The sequence below is a fragment of the Ranitomeya imitator genome, chromosome 9 (assembly GCF_032444005.1).
Source record: "Ranitomeya imitator isolate aRanImi1 chromosome 9, aRanImi1.pri, whole genome shotgun sequence".
Classification (NCBI taxonomy): Eukaryota; Metazoa; Chordata; class Amphibia; order Anura; family Dendrobatidae; genus Ranitomeya; species Ranitomeya imitator.
In genome coordinates this window covers 86,891,691-86,915,403 of record NC_091290.1, presented here as the reverse complement: position 1 = coordinate 86,915,403, position 23,713 = coordinate 86,891,691, and the positions used below count along the sequence as shown (strand labels likewise).

The following is a 23,713-nucleotide window of genomic DNA, read 5'->3' as shown; positions in this document are numbered from 1 at the left end:
CGCAGAAGAGACATCAGTGATTTTATCAAGACTACAGCAAGCAGTCCAGTAAGTGACATCTCTGGAATCAGGGTCTCTGCCCCTACATTATGCTGCTCTCAAATGGGGCAGCAGTCAGATTCCCTTTAGCACTCGGCCATAGACAATGAGTGGAGCAGAGGTGCACACCTCCACTGGAGACAAAACTACAGAGCATCCCAACAGTCAGACCCTCAGTAATCAGTAAGGTACCCCCCTAAAAGACAGCTAGCAATGCCCCAGCCCTAAGGAGAAGTTAATGCTTTAGGAATAACCCTTTCAGCGCCTGTGTCTCGCAGGTGATGCCCATTGCAGAGATAGATTTGGCTGCTCTGGAGACATGCGGCAATCAGCCTCCATAACGGACTAACACCACAGGTCACATTTATGGACGGGGCAAGAAAGTGGGAAAAGTTCTGATCACTGCCATGCGTCTTACCCACTGCGCCAGCTGTCACCGGCACACTGCTGCGGGCAGGAGGAGGGCAGCGGCTCTGCTCCAGGTGCTCCCAGTAGGGCACGATGGGAGCTGTGGTGCCTCAGAGCAGGCGGTGCTGGGAGCACGCCCGGCCCGGGTGTCAGTGCTGGGGCCCGGCCTGCTGCTGGGAGGATCCCCGGCCTCCCCTGCACTGTGCGGGGGCCCTCCCTCCGCTCTGGCCGCTGACAGGAGGGGAATCCCGGCCTGCAGGACGAGGCCTCACATCCCCGGGCTTGCCTACCCCACTTCCCCGCCCTGGCAGCCGTGCATACCTGGGTTTTATCCCGGCCGCGCTCCGCTCGTAGGCCCAGGCCGCGGGGGAGGCTGGGGCCAGCGGGTCGGCGAAGGTGGGAGTCGGGTAGTTCCTGTCCATCATCCGGGAGAGGCTGCGGTTCCTCGCTTCCAGCCCCCTCACATCGTCCCCGGGAGGCGGTGACGCAGCGGCCGTGGTATGGCGGCAGAGGGGGGGGGTCACGTCAGACTCTCACTCCGTGGGGCTGAGGCGCACGCTGAGCACGGGGCTGCTCCCCATGTTGGTTTATTTCCCAGGATGCACCGCTCATGGCGCCTCCTCCCGCTCCCCCTTCTGGTGGCAGCGGCCTAGTGCAGCCGCTCTCCGCTCCTTCCATGGCAGCAACATCTGGTGCGGCCGCCGCAGCCCGTCATGTGGGAGAGCAAGGGGCAGCGACGGGGGAAACGGCTCAGCGGGTGCACATGTAGGCAGCACGGGTACAGGAGGTATAAACACTGTACAGCACGGGTACAGGAGGTATATACAGTACGGGTACAGGAGGTATATACACTATACAGCAGGTATATACAGCACGGGTACAGGAGACATATACACTACAGCACGGGTACAGGAGGTATATACAGCACGGGTACAGGAGACACATACACTACAGTACGGGTACAGGAGGTATATACAGTACGGGTACAGGAGGTATATACAGCACGGGTACAGGAGACATACACTACAGCACGGGTACAGGAGGTATATACAGCACGGGTACAGGAGACACATACACTACAGTACGGGTACAGGAGGTATATACAGCACGGGTACAGGAGGTATATACAGCACGGGTACAGGAGACATACACTACAGCACGGGTACAGGAGGTATATACAGCACGGGTACAGGAGACACATACACTACAGCACGGGTACAGGAGACATATACAGCACGGGTACAGGAGACATATACACTACAGCACGGGTACAGGAGGTATATACACTGTACAGCAGGTATATACAGCACGGGTACAGGAGGTATATACAGCACGGGTACAGGAGACATACACTACAGCACGGGTACAGGAGGTATATACAGCACGGGTACAGGAGACACATACACTACAGCACGGGTACAGGAGACATATACAGCACGGGTACAGGAGACATATACACTACAGCACGGGTACAGGAGGTATATACACTGTACAGCAGGTATATACAGCACGGGTACAGGAGATATATACACTGTACAGCAGGTATATACAGCACGGGTACAGGAGGTATAAACACTGTACAGGAGGTATATACAGCACGGGTACAGGAGGTATAAACACTGTACAGCAGGTATATACAGCACGGGTACAGGAGGTATAAACACTGTACAGGAGGTATATACAGCACGGGTACAGGAGGTTGGTATAAACACTGTACAGCAGGTATATACAGCACGGGTACAGGAGGTATAAACACTGTACAGGAGGTATATACAGCACAGGTACAGGAGACATATACACTACAGCAGGTATATACAGCACAGGTACAGGAGACATATACACTACAGCACGGGTACAGGAGGTATAAACACTGTACAGCAGGTATATACAGCACGGGTACAGGAGGTTGGTATAAACACTGTACAGCAGGTATATACAGCACGGGTACAGGAGGTATATACAGCACGGGTACAGGAGACACATACACTACAGTACGGGTACAGGAGGTATATACAGCACGGGTACAGGAGGTATATACACTGTACAGCAGGTATATACAGCACGGGTACAGGAGGTATAAACACTGTACAGGAGGTATATACAGCACGGGTACAGGAGGTATAAACACTGTACAGCAGGTATATACAGCACGGGTACAGGAGGTATAAACACTGTACAGGAGGTATATACAGCACGGGTACAGGAGGTTGGTATAAACACTGTACAGCAGGTATATACAGCACGGGTACAGGAGGTATAAACACTGTACAGGAGGTATATACAGCACAGGTACAGGAGACATATACACTACAGCAGGTATATACAGCACAGGTACAGGAGACATATACACTACAGCACGGGTACAGGAGGTATAAACACTGTACAGCAGGTATATACAGCACGGGTACAGGAGGTTGGTATAAACACTGTACAGCAGGTATATACAGCACGGGTACAGGAGGTATATACAGCACGGGTACAGGAGACACATACACTACAGTACGGGTACAGGAGGTATATACAGCACGGGTACAGGAGACACATACACTACAGTACGGGTACAGGAGGTATATACAGCACGGGTACAGGAGACACATACACTACAGTACGGGTACAGGAGGTATATACAGTACGGGTACAGGAGGTATATACAGCACGGGTACAGGAGACATATACACTACAGCACGGGTACAGGAGGTATATACAGCACGGGTACAGGAGACACATACACTACAGCACGGGTACAGGAGGTATATACACTGTACAGCAGGTATATACAGCACGGGTACAGGAGGTTGGTATAAACACTGTACAGCAGGTATATACAGCACGGGTACAGGAGGTATAAACACTGTACAGGAGGTATATACAGCACGGGTACAGGAGGTATAAACACTGTACAGCAGGTATATACAGCACGGGTACAGGAGGTATAAACACTGTACAGGAGGTATATACAGCACAGGTACAGGAGACATATACACTACAGCAGGTATACACAGCACAGGTACAGGAGACATATACACTACAGCACGGGTACAGGAGGTATAAACACTGTACAGCAGGTATATACAGCACGGGTACAGGAGGTTGGTATAAACACTGTACAGCAGGTATATACAGCACGGGTACAGGAGGTATATACAGCACGGGTACAGGAGACATATACACTACAGCACGGGTACAGGAGGTATATACAGCACGGGTACAGGAGACACATACACTACAGCACGGGTACAGGAGACATATACAGCACGGGTACAGGAGACATATACACTACAGCACGGGTACAGGAGGTATATACACTGTACAGCAGGTATATACAGCACGGGTACAGGAGGTTGGTATAAACACTGTACAGCAGGTATATACAGCACGGGTACAGGAGGTATAAACACTACAGGAGGTATATACAGCACGGGTACAGGAGGTATAAACACTGTACAGCAGGTATATACAGCACGGGTACAGGAGGTTGGTATAAACACTGTACAGCAGGTATATACAGCACGGGTACAGGAGGTATAAACACTGTACAGGAGGTATATACAGCACAGGTACAGGAGACATATACACTACAGCACGGGTACAGGAGGTATAAACACTACATCAGGTATATACAGCACGGGTACAGGAGACATATACACTACAGCACGGGTACAGGAGGTATAAACACTGTACAGCAGGTATATACAGCACGGGTACAGGAGGTTGGTATAAACACTGTACAGCAGGTATATACAGCACGGGTACAGGAGGTATATACAGCACGGGTACAGGAGACATATACACTACAGCACGGATACAGGAGGTATAAACACTACAACAGGTATATACAGCACGGGTACAGGAGACATATATACTACAGCACGGGTACAGGAGGTATAAACACTATACAGCACGGGTACAGGAGGTTGGTATAAACACTGTACAGCAGGTATATACAGCACAGGTACAGGAGGTATAAAAACTGTACAGGAGGTATATACAGCACAGGTACAGGAGACATATACACTACAGCACGGGTACAGGAGGTATAAACACTACAGCAGGTATATACAGCACGGGTACAGGAGACATATACACTACAGCACGGGTACAGGAGGTATAAACACTGTACAGCAGGTATATACAGCACGGGTACAGGAGGTTGGTATAAACACTGTACAGCAGGTATATACAGCACGGGTACAGGAGATATAAACACTACAGCACGGGTACAGGAGGTATAAACACTGTACAGCAGGTATATACAGCACGGGTACAGGAGGTTGGTATAAACACTGTACAGCAGGTATATACAGCACGGGTACAGGAGACATATACACTACAGCACGGGTACAGGAGGTATAAACACTGTACAGCAGGTATATACAGCACGGGTACAGGAGGTTGGTATAAACACTGTACAGCAGGTATATACAGCACGGGTACAGGAGGTATAAACACTGTACAGGAGGTATATACAGCACAGGTACAGGAGACATATACACTACAGCACGGGTACAGGAGGTATAAACACTACAGCAGGTATATACAGCACGGGTACAGGAGACATATACACTACAGCACGGGTACAGGAGGTATAAACACTGTACAGCAGGTATATACAGCACGGGTACAGGAGATATAAACACTACAGCACGGGTACAGGAGGTTGGTATAAACACTGTACAGCAGGTATATACAGCACAGGTACAGGAGACATATACACTACAGCATGGGTACAGGAGGTATAAACACTGTACAGCAGGTATATACAGCACGGGTACAGGAGGTTGGTATAAACACTGTACAGCAGGTATATACAGCACGGGTACAGGAGATATTAACACTGTACAGCAGGTATATACAGCACAGGTACAGGAGACATATACACTACAGCACGGGTACAGGAGGTATAAACACTGTACAGCAGGTATATACAGCACGGGTACAGGAGGTTGGTATAAACACTGTACAGCAGGTATATACAGCACGGGTACAGGAGATATAAACACTGTACAGCAGGTATATACAGCACAGGTACAGGAGACATATACACTACAGCACGGGTACAGGAGGTATAAACACTGTACAGCAGGTATATACAGCACGGGTACAGGAGGTTGGTATAAACACTGTACAGCAGGTATATACAGCACGGGTACAGGAGATATAAACACTGTACAGCAGGTATATACAGCACAGGTACAGGAGACATATACACTACAGCACGGGTACAGGAGGTATAAACACTGTACAGCAGGTATATACAGCACGGGTACAGGAGGTTGGTATAAACACTGTACAGCAGGTATATACAGCACGGGTACAGGAGATATAAACACTGTACAGCAGGTATATACAGCACAGGTACAGGAGACATACACTACAGCACGGGTACAGGAGGTATAAACACTGTACAGCAGGTATATACAGCACGGGTACAGGAGACATATACACTGCAGTACGGGTACAGGAGGTATATACACTATACAGCACGGGTATTACGCTACACGGAGGTGAGATGACGAGACGTAGTAAACTCAATAGTGGACCCTCTGGGTCACGGTCCCAGAGCCCCCCAGGGCGAGCAAACCTGATGGATGCGCCCCCTATACAGGGAGCGTTAGGAGCAGGCCCAAGGAGGATGGTACCGCAACTGCCGGAGCCAAAGGGACGACTGGGTGAAGCAGCGGAGCAGGAACGCAGAGGGAGATGAGGCGGAGAGCTGAAAAGGAAAAACACAATATAAGGACATGTTGAGTCCTCTTCCGTCCCTGGCTTCCTGGATTGAGGAATCCAAGTAAATGACACGCAGCACAAAGGTTGTGTGTTCATAAACAGGGGTAGCCCCGGAGCACGCCTGCCTCACTGGGCGCTGCCCCTTCTTTATATAGTAAGAAGTTAGGCATTTACAGACATGCGCACAAGCGCTCATATTTCATAATCACTCACAAAGCAAATCTATACTAGTGAAAAGTTACAATATCTGGTATGTGGGTGAAAGGCTACAATATCAAGGAGAAATGCGCGCGTGATTACTTCTATAAAAGGAAATGTCAAGTTTGCTGTGCAGAAGCAGATTTCATCTGGGAGACAAAATGGATCCTTTGGTTCAGTCTGGTCTCCACAATTCCCCCCTTTGACATATTCTTTTATTATTTGTCATAAATTTTTGCATGAAGCTTGTGCATTTTCTTCTTTATGCGGCAGTATACTAAAATATAAAAGAAAATTAGTACGGCAATAATAAATTTTATACTCTTGCATCTATTACACAAAATTTATTTGTGCATACTGAGATACCCTTGAGTACAATCTTGAATAACACATATATGATTACAATAATCATAACTATATGTATTATGCTCTGCATAATCCCGGCAACCCACCCACCGATCCCTCTGAACCAGTTGGCTGGGTTAAGAAAAGAAAAGGTATCTGACCACCAGCTATCCTTATTCTGGTCATTGTCTTTGTCATACTGATCTCTGAGTCGTTGTACGTCCTTTAATTTAAATGTCATACTCATAGTACTATTCGGGTCTATATAATGACAGCAGGTGGGTCCAATGATTTGACACATACCCCCTTGTGAGGCAGTTAGGTAATCCAATACCAGGGTATGTTGGTTGACGACTATTATAAGCTGATTCTGTACAGCTACACTAGTGTTTAGTATATCCAATATATCCCAGATCTGATCATCTAGATAATCCGTGGCTCTAACTAATTTATCCCACATTTGTGTTAACATAGGATAAATAAAAATGGTACTAGCAATTTTGTTGGGAATTCCCATTTGTACTATATGCGGCCTCCCCGAGGGACGTGGTGAGTTATCTGCAGCTCTTTTATATAGTGTGTGCTTGGGTACGGCTTGCATATTCACTTGTTTATTTGAAATTATGAAAGTAGCTGGGGTTAGGCGTCCTAATGTACAAGTACCCTTTATACCTACGGGAAGCCATTTATATGCTCCTTCTCCGCATATCCAAAATGTACCCTCAGGCAGATCCCATAGAGCTGAGTGCTGCAATACCAATCTGTGAGCCAAATCCACAAAACTAGATACATTTTGAAGCATACACCAAGAGGGTTTTTGTCCCAAGGGGCTACAGTACCCGGCTGCGGGATTACCACATACATGCATTCCGTTGACATACTCATTGGATTCATTACAAACCAGGTTCCCCGGCTTACTTGTACAACTGTTTGCATCACCTTGGGGGAACAACTCAGAATGTTCCCATTTTCTATTATGTATGTATCTTTCCAATACTACAGGTTTGAAAGCATCAGAGGGGGGGACGGTTGTACTGAAACTGAGCTGTAGATTTTCTGTGGGGACCTGTCCTAAATTAGTTAATCCAGTCTTATTCCTAGGGACCCAGGCTCCACCCTTATAGGCCAAATATTGTAGATGTGTACTACTCCCTGAGAGATTACCCTGCCACCAAGGAAATTCTACCCATCCCACAATTGGTATGGCGATTGTAGTATTCCATAGCCTAGTATTACCAGTTTGGTTGTTGGCCAGGTTGTCTGAACAATTAGGCCAAGCGAATATTTCTTCTGCTGATACGGGAACTGCTAGAAAAGGTATACTTGTGGCTGATACCGGCGAATGGGTACAGATCCAACAATCTGTCAGGGTTTGTGTATTGTTTAACAAGTCGTGCACTAATTTTCTATGATGTTGTACGAATCTATTGTTCAAAGGGGCTAAAGAATTTAGTCTTTCCCATGCCTTCGTTGTGGTTAACATTATTAACATCAATATCATGAGTTTTATACTGCTTTTTTTGCAATGGCTTGCATGTATCCATGATGCCTTTCCTTCAAGCTTGACTGATGTAGGTGTTGTCAACAGGACTTGGAAGGGTCCGTCAAACCTTGGTTCTAGAGCCTTTCTGGTGTGTCTTTTTACATAGACTTGATCACCTGGTTCCAACTTGTGACTTCCTTCAGTGTTATCAGGATCTGGAAGGGAAGCAAAAACTTGTGCATGCACCTTAGTTAATTGTTTCTGAAGATTTTGCACATAGGAAGTCAGTGATTCAATATTTAACACAAGTTGCTGTGGAAAATAACATCCTAAATTGGCAGTCCTGCCAAACAAAATTTCATATGGAGACAGTTTAGTCTTACCCCTTGGGGTATTGCGTATTGAGTAAAGGGCCAGTGGAAGGCATTCTGTCCAAGGCTTTCCTGTTTCAGCCATGGCTTTCTGTATTTTTAATTTTAAAGTTCCATTCATGCGTTCTACCTTACTAGAACTTTGAGGATGATACGGAGTGTGTAACTGACTTTCAACACCCAACATTTTTAGTACATTTTGAAATATTTCTCCAGTGAAATGAGTACCCCTATCTGACTCGATCACTTCAGGGAGACCATAACGGGGCACCAGTTCGGTAACTAGCTTTACAGCAGTGTTTTTAGCTGAAGCCTTCCGAACTGGATAGGCCTCTGGCCACCCCGAGAACATGTCCACACACACCAACACATACTCATACCCATTACTCTTTGGCAGCTGGATAAAGTTTATCTGCAACCGTTGAAACGGGTAGAGAGGTCGGACGTGGTGCTTCATAGGGGTCTTTGCTGTCTGTCCGGGATTATGTGTCAGGCATATAGCGCATGCAGCACAATAGTCTCTTGCGTAGTTGCCAAAACCTGGAGCCAACCAGACTTGCTTTGCCAGTAGTGTCATTGCATTTGCAGACACATGCGTAGGGTGATGTAATCCACCAACTACTATCGGGTACCAGGCTCTAGGTAGACATATTAGTCCATTTTTCTTCCAAATTCCCTCTTGTTCTTCTGCCCCTTCCTTTTTCCACCTGTCCCTCTCCTCTTCTCCTGCATCTTCCTGTGCTTGTCTCAGTCTATCTTCAGTATTTTCTGTGAGGTTTACAGTATGGACCTGTTGTAAGGGTTTGACTGCTGCTGCTTTGGCTGCTTTATCAGCCCTATCATTTCCCCTAGATTCCCTAGTGTCGAGTCTCACATGTGCAGCTACCTTGATTACTGCTACTTCTTTTGTTTCTTGTGCAGCCTCTAAGATCTGTTTGATCAGAGAAGCATGTTTTACAGGTTGTCCTGACGCTGTCATGTAACCTCTAGCTCTCCAGATTACTCCAAAATCAAACACAATACCATGTGCATACCTAGAATCAGTGTATATATTAGCTGTCTGATTCTCAGCTATTTTTAGAGCTTCAATCAATGCTGTTAGTTCTGCTTCTTGTGCAGATTGTTTCGGTGGAAGCGGTTCTGCTTTGAGAGTTTCAGATTCTGACACAACTGCATACCCTGTATGGAAGTTACCTGTGTCATCTGCAAACCTACTACCATCTATAAACAGCTCTAAATCTGGATTTTGAAGTGGTGTTTCGGATACATTGGGTAAGCCTACCGTTTCTTGTAAAATGAGCTCTGTACAATCATGTGTGTCTGTAGGGAAAAAATTTGCGTGTGTATCAGTGTCCTTATTCCCCCCTTCAGACTCGAGAGGTAGCAGTGTAGCTAAATTGAGAGTCTGAAGCCTTGCAAATGTGATAGTGGAGGGTAGCAGCAAAGAACACTGAAGCCGCAAATGTCTGGCCATGGAGATGTGTTTTGGTTGGACCTGGTTTAATATCCCATAAACATGTGTAGTTTGAACTGTGAGTGGATACTCTAGGACAATTTCTGATGCTTTGTCCAACAATAGTGAGACAGCAACAACTACACGTACACAGGTTGGCGCTGCTCTAGCTACGGGATCTAACCTTGCTGAAAGATATGCAATTGGTCTTTGTTTCCCTGCATGCTTCTGGGTAAGAACTCCTGTAGCATGGGAATCAACTTCTGCAGCCATAAGCTGAAATGGTTTGGTGTAGTCTGGTAGCCCTAACGCTGGAGCTGAAACAAGGGCATCTTTTAATTGTTGGAACGAAATCTGACCTTCTTTTGTCAACAAATAAGGTTCACTTTTTACACAGTCATACAGTGGTTGCATTAGTTGACTGGCATGTATAATCCATTGTCTACAATGAGACACTATTCCTAAAAATGCTCATAGCTGTTTATGATTTCTAGGCTCATTCATCTGTCTTATTGCTTCAGTTCTTTGAGGTGTAAGATGCTTTTTACCTTGAGAAATGCAATGACCTAGAAAGACCACTTTGGTCTGACAAACTTGTAGCTTTTGTCTATTCACTTTACACCCTTCTTTTTCTAGGAAACATAATAAACTCACAGTGGACCTTTCTGCAGTTTCTAGATCTGGGCAGCAAAGTAGTAGGTCATCCACATACTGCAAAATTACTACCTGTGGTTCGGGTTCAAACCTCTGAAGGACTGTTTGTAGGGCATTTGAATAAAGAGTAGGGGAGTGTATCATTCCCTGTGGAAGGCGTGTCCACGCCAACTGTTTGCCCTTAAATGTAAATGCAAACAAATGCCAACTGTCTTGGTGTAAAGGAACCGAGAAAAATGCATTTGAAAGATCTATTACAGTAAATACTTGAGAACTGGCTGGTATCTGTGATAGTAACGTATGAGGATTGGGTACAACTGGGGTGATTGGATCTAGAACTTTGTTTATTTCTCTTAGATCATGTACCATACGATATTTGGGCATAGAACCCTTATCAAGAGTTCTCTTCTTGACTGGATACAGAGGAGTGTTAGCAGGTGATTGTATCTCTACCAAAACCCCTTTCTCTCTATATCCCTCTATCTGTTTTGTAATCGCTAGTTCCTGCTGGGCACTCACAGGGTATTGTCTGAGCTGTGGGAGAACAGTTCCTGGTTGCACAGATAGTTTTACAGGAGAGATATGCAATAGTCCCACATCGGTGTCACCCTGTGCCCACAGTGTTTCTGGGACCGTTGAGAGGTCTAGATCTGTGGTGTACTCTTTTTCTTCAGTATAATCCTCAAAAGCCTGAATTCTGACATATTGTTCTAATGTTTCCGCATCATCAGGGATAGTCAGCATGACTGTGCCATCTTCCCTAAAATTGATGTTAGCTTCTAATTTCTTCAAGACATCAGTTCCCAACAAACATGTTGGGGCACCTCTGGCATACAAAAATCTGGATGCAAAACATTTAGGTCCTAAGGAGACCTCTAGGGGCACAGTGTATGGTAGTGTTTGAATTACCCCATCATAACCCTCAGCAAAAGTTGTTTGTTGTGAAATATCTTCCGGGTTTGGAAGAAAATCTTGATTCAAAATTGAGGAAGTTGCACCTGTATCTATCAAGAATGGAATCTCTCTCCCCCCTACATTCACCTGTATTATAGGTCTTCTAGCTGGTAGGGAAGTTTGTAACACATTGAGTCAATCTGAATCTGGTATGGGACCATCCACTATGGATGTCTGTTGGATGTCTGAGGGCTTATTCTTTGGTACAAATTTTCCTGATTTTATGTCTGCCTGCTTCTTTCTACATTCTCTCTGGAAATGTCCTGGTTTCTTGCAGTAATGACAGGGAAAATTATGTCTTGCCCTTCCACCTGTTGTGTTTGCTTGCGCTATTCTGACAGGCTTATGATTTTCTCTTAAATCCAACTCTATCCCTACGGCTTTTTGCCTGGCCATGTGTGGGTCTTCCAAGGTTCTCCAATCAGGAGTTGCAGCCTTAAGTTTTTCCTTTACTTTTGGAGACAATCCATCTATAAAGGTTTTTGTAATTAACCTCATCATTCCTGGAGCGGTTAGATCTATTCCTTCATCTCTAAAATTATTCTCTACCCCTAGATAATATTCATCTACCGATTGTCCAGGTCTCTGAGCCACCACTCCCGTTGTTCCTCTCTGCCTCTGTTTCTGCCTCATGAAAACTATTAAATGGTCTACAAATTGTGTTCCTGATTCTATCGTTTGTAAGGCACCTTGTCCCGCTTGTCCCTCTTGTAGCTCCTGTCCCACCTGTGGCCTGTGTCCCTGTAGATGTGTTAGCAGTTCCTGGAAGAGACCAGGAGTCATTTTCATTCTACATAATTCCTCTCCATCTGCCCAGACTCCTGCATGAGTCTGCATAATTTGCTGTATATACTGTGCGAATCTAACTGGGTACTGGGTAGGATCTGGTGCATTATGTAGAAGAGACATTCCTTCAGCGGGGGACCAAGGGAAGTATTGTCGGGTTTGGTGATATCTAGTTGCCATTGCTCCATCTACACCAGTTTCTCTGAAGGGTTTCGGTACTATCCTAACAGGAGCTAACAATTGATGACCTCTGGGGGCCCCACAGGCAGAACATTCAGTTCTCCAGTCTGGATTCTGCTGGCCACAATTTTTGCACACCCATCCTTCCACCCCATTTAACCCAGGATATAAATTTGGTTTGGTTTGTCCTCCTTCAGAAGGTACAAATGGTTGAACATTCGGATCTAGGTAAGGAGGAGGAACTGAATGAGTCGTGGCACAACATTTTCCCGTACCCATACTCCATTTGGAAGTGTCTGGATCATACTTCCAATTCTCCTCTTTAGCTGTTTTTGAGACCTTTATCATACAGTGTATGATTTCTTCCCACCCATTGTCTTTGATAATTCCACCTCGTTCTTTACTCAGTCTTTCCCATTCAGTGCTAAACATAAGTGCTTCTGAAATTCCCAATTTTTCTCTTACCCTTCTGATCTGCCTTCTGACTGTCTTTCCACATCTTTCCTGTATGATATCTTTTGCTTCTACTTGTCCTAAGACGGATTTTGTCTGTTTATTTCCCATTTTTCTTTTCAATAATAGCTACACTTATCCTAGGTGACGTTTGGACAATCACCTCACTAGAGTGATGTCTCGTTGTCTTCTTTCCTAGGGAGCTAAGATATTGAAGGGCTGATCTGCTCCGTTCTTTCTAATGTGCAGAATAAACTTGATTCCTACAATGCACGCAAACAGGATCAGCAACACCAAACAGATCACCAAACTCTCCGTCTCTGTTATCATACTTGTCCCAGGCTCATGGACTCGTGTCCTGGGCTCATTCTATCAAACTCTTATCCAAAAATGAAGGAACAAGTTTCTCAAAGAGAGTCAAGCATGGGCGGAGGTCTCCCCGAAAGGACGCAACCACATGACCCAGTTAGGCTGACTTCACTAATAAGACTTGTCCTAACAATTTCGGCTTATTGTTCTACGTACTTTTATCCTTCTTTCATAACATGCCACAACCTTCACACTTGTTCACACACTGCCAGGGACAGGACTCATAAATCTATACAATATGGTAACCCGAGTTTTATAGGTATCTACTCACTACTAGACTAACCCAGCGTGACACGGCTCGTAGAGATCTTTCGGATAATACAGGGCAGATAAAAGAGAACTAATAATGTCTCTTACCTGGCCAGGTTTTTCAATTCATTTGCCGTCCATTATCCCAGATCTCCGTTGTCCGTATCCGTAGGTGAATCTCGAGTAGACACTCTCGCCTCGGGTCCCTGTTTCGGGCGCCAAGAAATGTTGAGTCCTCTTCCGTCCCTGGCTTCCTGGATTGAGGAATCCAAGTAAATGACACGCAGCACAAAGGTTGTGTGTTCATAAACAGGGGTAGCCCCGGAGCACGCCTGCCTCACTGGGCGCTGCCCCTTCTTTATATAGTAAGAAGTTAGGCATTTACAGACATGCGCACAAGCGCTCATATTTCATAATCACTTACAAAGCAAATCTATACTAGTGAAAAGTTACAATATCTGGTATGTGGGTGAAAGGCTACAATATCAAGGAGAAATGCGCGCGTGATTACTTCTATAAAAGGAAATGTCAAGTTTGCTGTGCAGAAGCAGATTTCATCTGGGAGACAAAATGGATCCTTTGGTTCAGTCTGGTCTCCACAAGGACAAGGCAAAACCAAAACCCAGCAGGAACAGGGAACAGGGGATAACCGGAGGAACAGGGAGAAACCGGAGAAACGGAACACAGAGAGTAATCCTAAGGATGGGCCCAAACACAACGCTGGCGCTAGCAGGAACGCTACAGCGAAGATACACAGGCGCTTACCTGAGGAAGCGCCGAGCAGAAATACCCGGTGGGCGCCGCCATATTGGAGGCGGAGCCACCGGGTCACAACCTCCCAGCAGGCAGAGCGGCGGAAGAGACCCTACGGCGCATGCGCGGACCGCAGCTGCGCCGAGAAGCAGAGAAGCCGAGCCGACCAGAAGAAGAAGGGACGTTAGGAGCGCGCCGGCCGGACAGGTAAGTATCGGCGATCGTGACAGTACCCCCTTTCTTACTCCCCCTTCTTTTAGAGCTGGAAAGAAACCTCTTTAAAATATGGGGCGCATTGATGTTCTCTCGAGGTTCCCATGATCTCTCCTCAGGACCAAATCCCTTCCAGTCAATTAGAAATAGCGTTCGGCCCCTAACCGTCTTTTGAGCTAAAATATCCCTCACCTCGAACTGATCATCGGAAGAGGAAAAGGATGGGACAAAAGATGACGAAGAGTGAAAACGATTGAATACAGCAGGTTTAAGAAGCGAGACATGAAAGGCATTAGGCACACGCAAAGAAGCCGGTAATTTTAACTTATATGCCACCTCATTGATTCGGCTAGAAATTTCAAAAGGACCAATGTAGCGAGGACCTAATTTATGAGAAGGGATTTTTAGCCTAATGTACCGAGAGGAGAGCCAAACCTTATCCCCCGGTAGATATGGGGGAACATCAAGTCGTCTTTTATCTGCAAACCTTTTCATACGATCAGTAGCTTTTAGAAGTGACTCCTTAGTCTCTAGCCAAATCTTGGAGAACTCCAGGGACAGAGAATCAGCCGCCGGTACGCCTGAAGTGCTGGAAATGGGAAAAGGAATGCCAGGGTGTTGCCCAAAGACAACAAAGAAAGGAGATTTAGAAGAAGATTCATTAGGATGATTGTTATAGGCAAATTCCGCCCAAGGAAGCAAGGAAACCCAATCGTTATGATGAGCATTGGAGAAATGTCGTAGATAGGACGTGAGAATTTGATTGACGCGCTCCACTTGGCCATTAGACTGAGGATGATAAGCGGAGGAGAAATCTAGAGTTATTTTCATTAAGCCACACAGAGCTCTCCAGAATCGAGCTGTGAACTGGACTCCTCGATCCGAAACAATATGAAGAGGGAAGCCGTGAAGTCGAAAGATATGGCGGATGAAGATCTTCGCCAGTTCGGGAGCAGATGGCAAACCAGATAAGGGTATGAAGTGAGCCATTTTGGAAAATCGATCGACAACCACCAGGATAACAGAGCAATTAAAGGAGCGAGGGAGATCCGTGATAAAGTCCATGGCGATATGGCTCCAAGGAGTAGAAGGTACTGGTAGCGGATGTAAGAGTCCAGAAGGTAATTGCCGGGGAACCTTGTTTTTAGCACAAGAAGGGCATGAAGCGACGAAATCTCGGACATCTAGACGAAGGGACGGCCACCAATAGTGGCGAGCAATAAGAGAAAGAGTCTTCTTAATTCCAGCATGTCCAGCAATTTTGGAAGAATGACCCCAGAGTAGTACTTTCTTTCTGTCCTCGCTTGCCACGAAGGTTTTCCCAGGAGGTAAAGAAATTACTTCTAAAGGAGTAACGGAAATGATCCGAGCAGGGTCAATAATATGTGCAGGAGTCTCCAGTTCATCCAACGGCTGAAAGGACCGTGAGAGAGCATCAGCTCGGACATTCTTGTCACCAGGACGAAAATGGAGTTCAAAGTCAAAACGTCCAAAAAACAGGGACCATCTAGCTTGTCGAGGATTAAGTCTTTGGGCCGACTGCACATAGGCCAGATTCTTATGGTCCGTAAATATAGTAAAGGGGTGAACAGCCCCCTCGAGGAGATAACACCACTCTTCTAAGGCCAACTTAATGGCTAACAGTTCCTTATCTCCGATGGAGTAGTTTCGTTCCGAAGACGAAAATGACTTGGAGAAGAAACCACACGTGACGATACGTCCAGAGGCTGACTTTTGTAAGAGGACTGCTCCGACTCCCAAGGAAGATGCATCCACTTCAAGAACGAAGGGTCTGTTGACATCAGGGCGATGAAGCACCGGAGCTTCGGCAAACCTCTGTTTCAAAGTGAGAAATGCATTTTGCGACTCTGTAGACCAGTTGTTGGAATCAATCCCTTTGCGAGTAAGAGCCGAGATGGGCTTGGTTAAAGAAGAAAAATGTGGGATGAATTGCCTATAGTAATTGGCAAAGCCGAGGAAACGTTGAATGGCTTTCACTCCTACTGGTCGTGGCCAATCCAGAACCGCAGACACTTTGGCTGGATCCATTCTTAGACCGGCATCAGAAACGATATATCCCAGGAAAGGTACACTTGATTGTTCGAAAACACATTTTTCGATCTTGGCAAAATGATGATTCTCACGGAGACGTTGTAAAACCAGACGGACGTCACGTCGATGAGTGGAGAGGTTCGGAGAGAAGATGAGAATGTCGTCTAGATAAACCACGACACTAACATACAGGCAATCTCTGAAGATGTCATTTACGAATTCTTGGAATACAGCTGGAGCGTTACAGAGTCCAAAGGGCATAACCAAGTACTCATAATGGCCGTCTCGAGTGTTAAACGCGGTCTTCCATTCATCTCCTGCGCGGATTCGTACCAGATTGTATGCACCACGGAGATCCAGCTTAGTGAACACTCGTGCTCCTCTTAGACGGTCAAAGAGCTCAGAGATTAATGGCAATGGATATTTGTTCTTCACCGTTATGTTGTTCAAACCTCTATAATCAATACATGGACGAAGAGAGCCGTCTTTTTTCTTGACGAAAAAGAAACCGGCTCCTGCAGGCGAAGAGGATTTTCGAATGAAACCTTTGGCAAGATTCTCCTGAACGTACTCCGACATGGCTTGAGTCTCTGCAGGGGAGAGAGGGTAGATTCTTCCTCGTGGAGGCATGGTACCAGGAACCAGGTCTATGGGACAGTCGTAAGGCCGATGTGGGGGAAGACACTCCGCTTCCTTCTTATTGAAAACATCAGAAAAAGAAGAGTAGACAGAAGGCAGACCAGAAAGAACAAGGGAAGAGGAAGAGTCACCCACAGGACGTACTGACGACAGACACCGAGTCCGACAGGAATCCCCCCAACAAAGAATATTGCCATTATGCCAATCAAATGCGGGCTCGTGGGTCCGCAACCAGGGTAAACCTAAAAGAACAGGATGAGAAATATTGGCTAAAACGTAAAACGCAATTTTCTCCTTATGTAAAACCCCAACTTGCAGCTCTACTATCTGAGTGACTTGGGTTACAGTCTCCTGCAGGGGTTTGCCGTCCACCGAAGCAAGAAAAAGAGGACTTTCTAGGGTCCTAACGGGAACAGAAAATCTAACTACCTCCTCTTGTCTAATAAAATTCCCGGCAGCACCCGAGTCAATGTAGGCAAGCAAAGAATAGCGTTTACCAGAGACATGAAGTAAAACGGAAAGCGTAAGGGGTTGAGAGGTATCACATGCACCTAGGGAGGCCTCTCTTACCTGACCTAGGCGGAGGAGTTTTCCGGACGATCAGCGCAAGCACGGAGGAGATGGGAAGCACTACCACAGTAGAAACACAAGCCTTGGGTGCGCCTCTCTTGGCGCCGTTGCTCAGACATCTTGAGCCGGTCCACTTGCATCGGCTCTGGCGCTGATACAATAGTAGATGCTCTGGGTCTGGGACTAGGTGGTCTTCGAGATGGCAGGGAAGGACGAGGATTCCTTCTCTCACGCGCACGCTCTTGAAATCGGAGGTCAATACGGGTAGCCAGAGATATCAAATCCTCCAAATTGGTAGGAGTATCTCGACCCGCCAACTCATCCTTAATGCGTCCGGACAATCCCCGCCAAAATGCCCCTACCAAGCCCTCGTTATTCCACCCAAGATCAGACGATAACGTGCGGAACTGAATTGCGTACTGACCCACAGATAGAGTCCCCTGTTGTAAACTGAATAGAGACTCGGTAGTAGAGGCCAGACGACCAGGTTCGTCGAAAACTCGACGGAAGGTTTCAAAGAAATCGGCTAAGTGTGACATCAGATGGTCGTCTCGCTCCCAGAGAGGATTCACCCACGCCAACGCATCCCCCTCAAGATGGGAAATTATGAAAGCTATCTTAGCCCGATCGGTGGGGTATTGTAAGGGCAAGAGCTCAAAATGGAGACGGCACTGATTTAAGAAACCCCAACATAATTTGGGGTCTCCATTATAACGTGGGGGTTTGGCCAGACGAGGTGGTGCGTGAGAAGCGGGGACCGGAGCGGGAGTAGATGCAGAGGTCTGCAGAGAGAGGAGGCGAGAATCTATCGCGGCCATATACGATAGAATTTGCGTTTCTGTGTCACGCTGCTGCGCCAGTTCTTGCTGCAAATTAAGCAACAAAGACGCATTCCCGGGATCGGAAGACTGAAGTGAGGACAAACGGGAGTCCATAGACTTCATGAAGGCCATCATACGGGACTGATTTTCACGAAGAAAGAGTAATTCTTTCTGAGCAGCCGAGGCTCCAGCGGGATCCATGGCCTGTGTATACTATTACGCTACACGGAGGTGAGATGACGAGACGTAGTAAACCCAATAGTGGACCCTCTGGGTCACGGTCCCAGAGCCCCCCCAGGGTGAGCAAACCTGATGGATGCGCCCCCTATACAGGGAGCGTTAGGAGCAGGCCCAAGGAGGATGGTACCGCAACTGCCGGAGCCAAAGGGACGACTGGGTGAAGCAGCGGAGCAGGAACGCAGAGGGAGATGAGGCGGAGAGCTGAAAAGGAAAAACACAATATAAGGACAAGGCAAAACCAAAACCCAGCAGGAACAGGGGATAACCGGAGGAACAGGGAGAAACCGGAGAAACGGAACACAGAGAGTAATCCTAAGGATGGGCCCAAACACAACGCTGGCGCTAGCAGGAACGCTACAGCGAAGATACACAGGCGCTTACCTGAGGAAGCGCCGAGCAGAAATACCCGGTGGGCGCCGCCATATTGGAGGCGGAGCCACCGGGTCACAACCTCCCAGCAGGCAGAGCGGCGGAAGAGACCCTACGGCGCATGCGCGGACCGCAGCTGCGCCGAGAAGCAGAGAAGCCGAGCCGACCAGAAGAAGAAGGGACGTTAAGAGCGCGCCGGCCGGACAGGTAAGTATCGGCGATCGTGACAACGGGTACAGGAGGTATACACAGCACGGGTACAGGAGATATATACTATATACAGCACGGGTACAGGAGGTATATACTATATACAGCACGGGTACAGGAGGTATATACAGCACGGGTACAGGAGACATATACACTGCAGTACGGGTACAGGAGGTATATACACTATACAGCACGGGTACAGGAGGTATATACAGTACGGGTACAGGAGGTATAAACACTGTACAGCAGGTATATACAGCACGGGTACAGGAGGTATATACTATATACAGCACAGGTACAGGAGGTATATACAGTACGGGTACAGGAGGTATAAACAGCACGGGTACAGGAGGTATAAACACTGTACAGCACGGGTACAGGAGGTATATACAGCACGGGTACAGGAGATATATACTATATACAGCACGGGTACAGGAGGTATATACAGCACGGGTACAGGAGGTATATACAGCACGGGTACAGGAGACATATACACTGCAGTACGGGTACAGGAGGTATATACACTATACAGCACGGGTACAGGAGGTATATACAGTACGGGTACAGGAGGTATATGCACTATACAGCACGAGTACAGGAGGTATATACTATATACAGCACGGGTACAGGAGGTATATACAGCACGGGTACAGGAGACATATACACTACAGTACGGGTACAGGAGGTATATACTATATACAGCACGGGTACAGGAGGTATATACACTATACAGCACGGGTACAGGAGGTATATACTATATACAGCACGGGTACAGGAGGTATATACAGCACGGGTACAGGAGACATATACACTACAGTACGGGTACAGGAGGTATATACACTATACAGCACGGGTACAGGAGGTATATACAGTACGGGTACAGGAGGTATATACACTATACAGCACGGGTACAGGAGGTATATACTATATACAGCACGGGTACAGGAGGTATATACAGCACGGGTACAGGAGACATATACACTACAGTACGGGTACAGGAGGTATATACACTATACAGCACGGGTACAGGAGGTATATACTATATACAGCACGGGTACAGGAGGTATATACACTATACAGCACGGGTAATAATAATAATCTTTATTTATATAGCGCCAACATATTCCGCAGCGCTTTACAGTTTAACAGTTTCAAACACAAAAGTCATAAGTAACAACGTTAACAATACAATAATTAAAGCAAAATAAGACGACCCTGCTCGTGAGAGCTTACAGGAGGTATATACTATATACAGCACGGGTACAGGAGGTATATACAGCACGGGTACAGGAGGTATATACAGCACGGGTACAGGAGACATATACACTACAGTACGGGTACAGGAGGTATATACACTATACAGCACGGGTACAGGAGGTATATACTATATACAGCACGGGTACAGGAGGTATATACACTATACAGCACGGGTAATAATAATAATCTTTATTTATATAGCGCCAACATATTCCGCAGCGCTTTACAGTTTAACAGTTTCAAACACAAAAGTCATAAGTAACAACGTTAACAATACAATAATTAAAGCAAAATAAGACGACCCTGCTCGTGAGAGCTTACAGGAGGTATATACTATATACAGCACGGGTACAGGAGGTATATACAGCACGGGTACAGGAGGTATATACAGCACGGGTACAGGAGACATATACACTACAGTACGGGTACAAGAGGTATATACACTATACAGCACGGGTACAGGAGGTATATACTATATACAGCACGGGTACAGGAGACATATACAGCACGGCCCGGGTACAGGAGGTATAAACACTGTACGGCACGGGTACAGGAGGTATAAACACTGTACAGCAGGTATATACAGCACGGGTACAGGAGACATATACACTACAGCACGGGTACAGGAGGTATAAACACTACAGCAGGTATATACAGCACGGGTACAGGAGACCTATACACTACAGTACGGGTACAGGAGGTACAGTTAGGGCCAGAAATATTTGGACAGTGACACAAGTTTTGTTATTTTAGCTGTTTACAAAAACATGTTCAGAAATACAATTATATATATAATATGGGCTGAAAGTGCACACTCCCAGCTGCAATATGATAGTTTCCACATCCAAATCGGAGAAAGGGTTTAGGAGTCGTAGCTCTGTAATGCATAGCGTCCTCTTTTTCAAGGGATCAAAAGTAATTGGACAATGGACTCTAAGGGCTGCAATTAACTCTGAAGGCGTCTCCCTCGTTAACCTGTAATCAATGAAGTAGTTAAAAGGTCAGGGGTGGATTCCAGGTGTGTGGTTTTGCATTTGGAAGCTGTTGCTGTGAGCAGACAACATGCGGTCAAAGGAACTCTCAATTGAGGTGAAGCAGAACATCCTGAGGCTGAAAAAAAAGAAAAAATCCATCAGAGAGATAGCAGACATGCTTGGAGTAGCAAAATCAACAGTTGGGTACATTCTGAGAAAAAAGGAATTGACTGGTGAGCTTGGGAACTCAAAAAGGCCTGGGCGTCCACGGATGACAACAGTGGTGGATGATCGCTGCAAACTTAATTTGGTGAAGAAGAACCCGTTCACAACATCAACTGAAGTCCAGAACACTCTCAGTGAAGTAGGTGTATCTGTCTCTAAGTCAACAGTAAAGAGAAGACTCCATGACAGTAAATACAAAGGGTTCACATCTAGATGCAAACCATTCATCAATACCAAAAATAGACAGGCCAGAGTTAAATTTGCAGAAAAACACCTCAAGAAGCCAGCTCAGTTCTGGAAAAGTATTCTATGGACAGATGAGACAAAGATCAACCTGTACCAGAATGATGGGAAGAAAAAAGTTTGGAGAAGAAAGGGAACGGCACATGATCTAAGGCACACCACATCCTCTGTAAAACATGGTGGCGGCAACGTGATGGCATGGGCATTCATGGCTTTCAATGGCACTGGGTCACTTGTGTTTATTGATGACATAAGAGCAGACAAGAGTAGCCGGATGAATTCTGAAGTGTACCGGGATATACTTTCAGCCCAGATTCAGCCAAATGCTGCAAAGTTGATTGGACGGCGCTTCATCGTACAGATGGACAATGACCACAAGCATACATCCAAAGCTACCCAGGAGTTCATGACTGCCAAAAAGTGGAACATTCTGCAATGGCCAAGTCAATCTCCAGATCTAAACCCAATTGAGCATGCATTTCACTTGCTCAAATCCAGACTTAAGACGGAAAGACCCACAAAAAAGCAAGACCTGAAGGCTGCGGCTGTAAAGGCCTGGCAAAGCATTAAGAAGGAGGAAACCCAGCGTTTGGTGATGTCCATGGGTTCCAGACTTAAGGCAGTGATTGCCTCCAAAGGATTTGCAACAAAATATTGAAAATAAAAATATTTTGTTTGGGTTATGTTTATTTGTCCAATTACTTTTGACCTCCTAAAATGTGGAGTGTTTGTAAAGAAATGTGTACAATTCCTACATTTTCTATCAGATATTTTTGTTCAACCCTTCAAATTAAACGTTACAATCTGCACTTGAATTCTGTTGTAGAGGTTTCATTTCAAATCCAATGTGGTGGCATGCAGAGCCCAACTCGCGAAAATTGTCACTGTCCAAATATTTCTGGCCCTAACTGTATATACACTATACAGCACGGGTACAGGAGGTATATACTATATACAGCACGGGTACAGGAGGTATATACAGCACGGGTACAGGAGACATATACACTACAGTACGGGTACAGGAGGTATATACACTATACAGCACGGGTACAGGAGGAATATATATACAGCACGGGTACAGGAGGTATATACACTATACAGCACGGGTACAGGAGGTATATACTATATACAGCACGGGTACAGGAGGTATATACAGCACGGGTACAGGAGACATATACAAAACAGTACGGGTACAGGAGGTATATACACTATACAGCACGGGTACAGGAGGTATATACTATATACAGCACGGGTACAGGAGGTATATACACTATACAGCACGGGTAATAATAATAATCTTTATTTATATAGCGCCAACATATTCCGCAGCGCTTTACAGTTTAACAGTTTCAAACACAAAAGTCATAAGTAACAACGTTAACAATACAATAATTAAAGCAAAATAAGACGACCCTGCTCGTGAGAGCTTACAGGAGGTATATACTATATACAGCACGGGTACAGGAGGTATATACAGCACG

General features: G+C 46.1%; 1 protein-coding gene across 1 annotated transcript in view; it reads right to left on the bottom strand.

Annotated features, from left to right (window-relative positions):
- Positions 1-1,053, bottom strand: part of QSER1 (glutamine and serine rich 1) — a 159,712-nt gene extending 158,659 nt beyond the window's left edge. Inside the window, exon 1 of the mRNA XM_069738904.1 lies at positions 769-1,053. Coding sequence (XP_069595005.1) covers positions 769-872 — 104 coding nt within the window. The 5' untranslated portion in view covers positions 873-1,053. The remainder of the gene's footprint in view (positions 1-768) is intronic.
- Between the last annotated feature and the right edge of the window lie 22,660 nt (positions 1,054-23,713).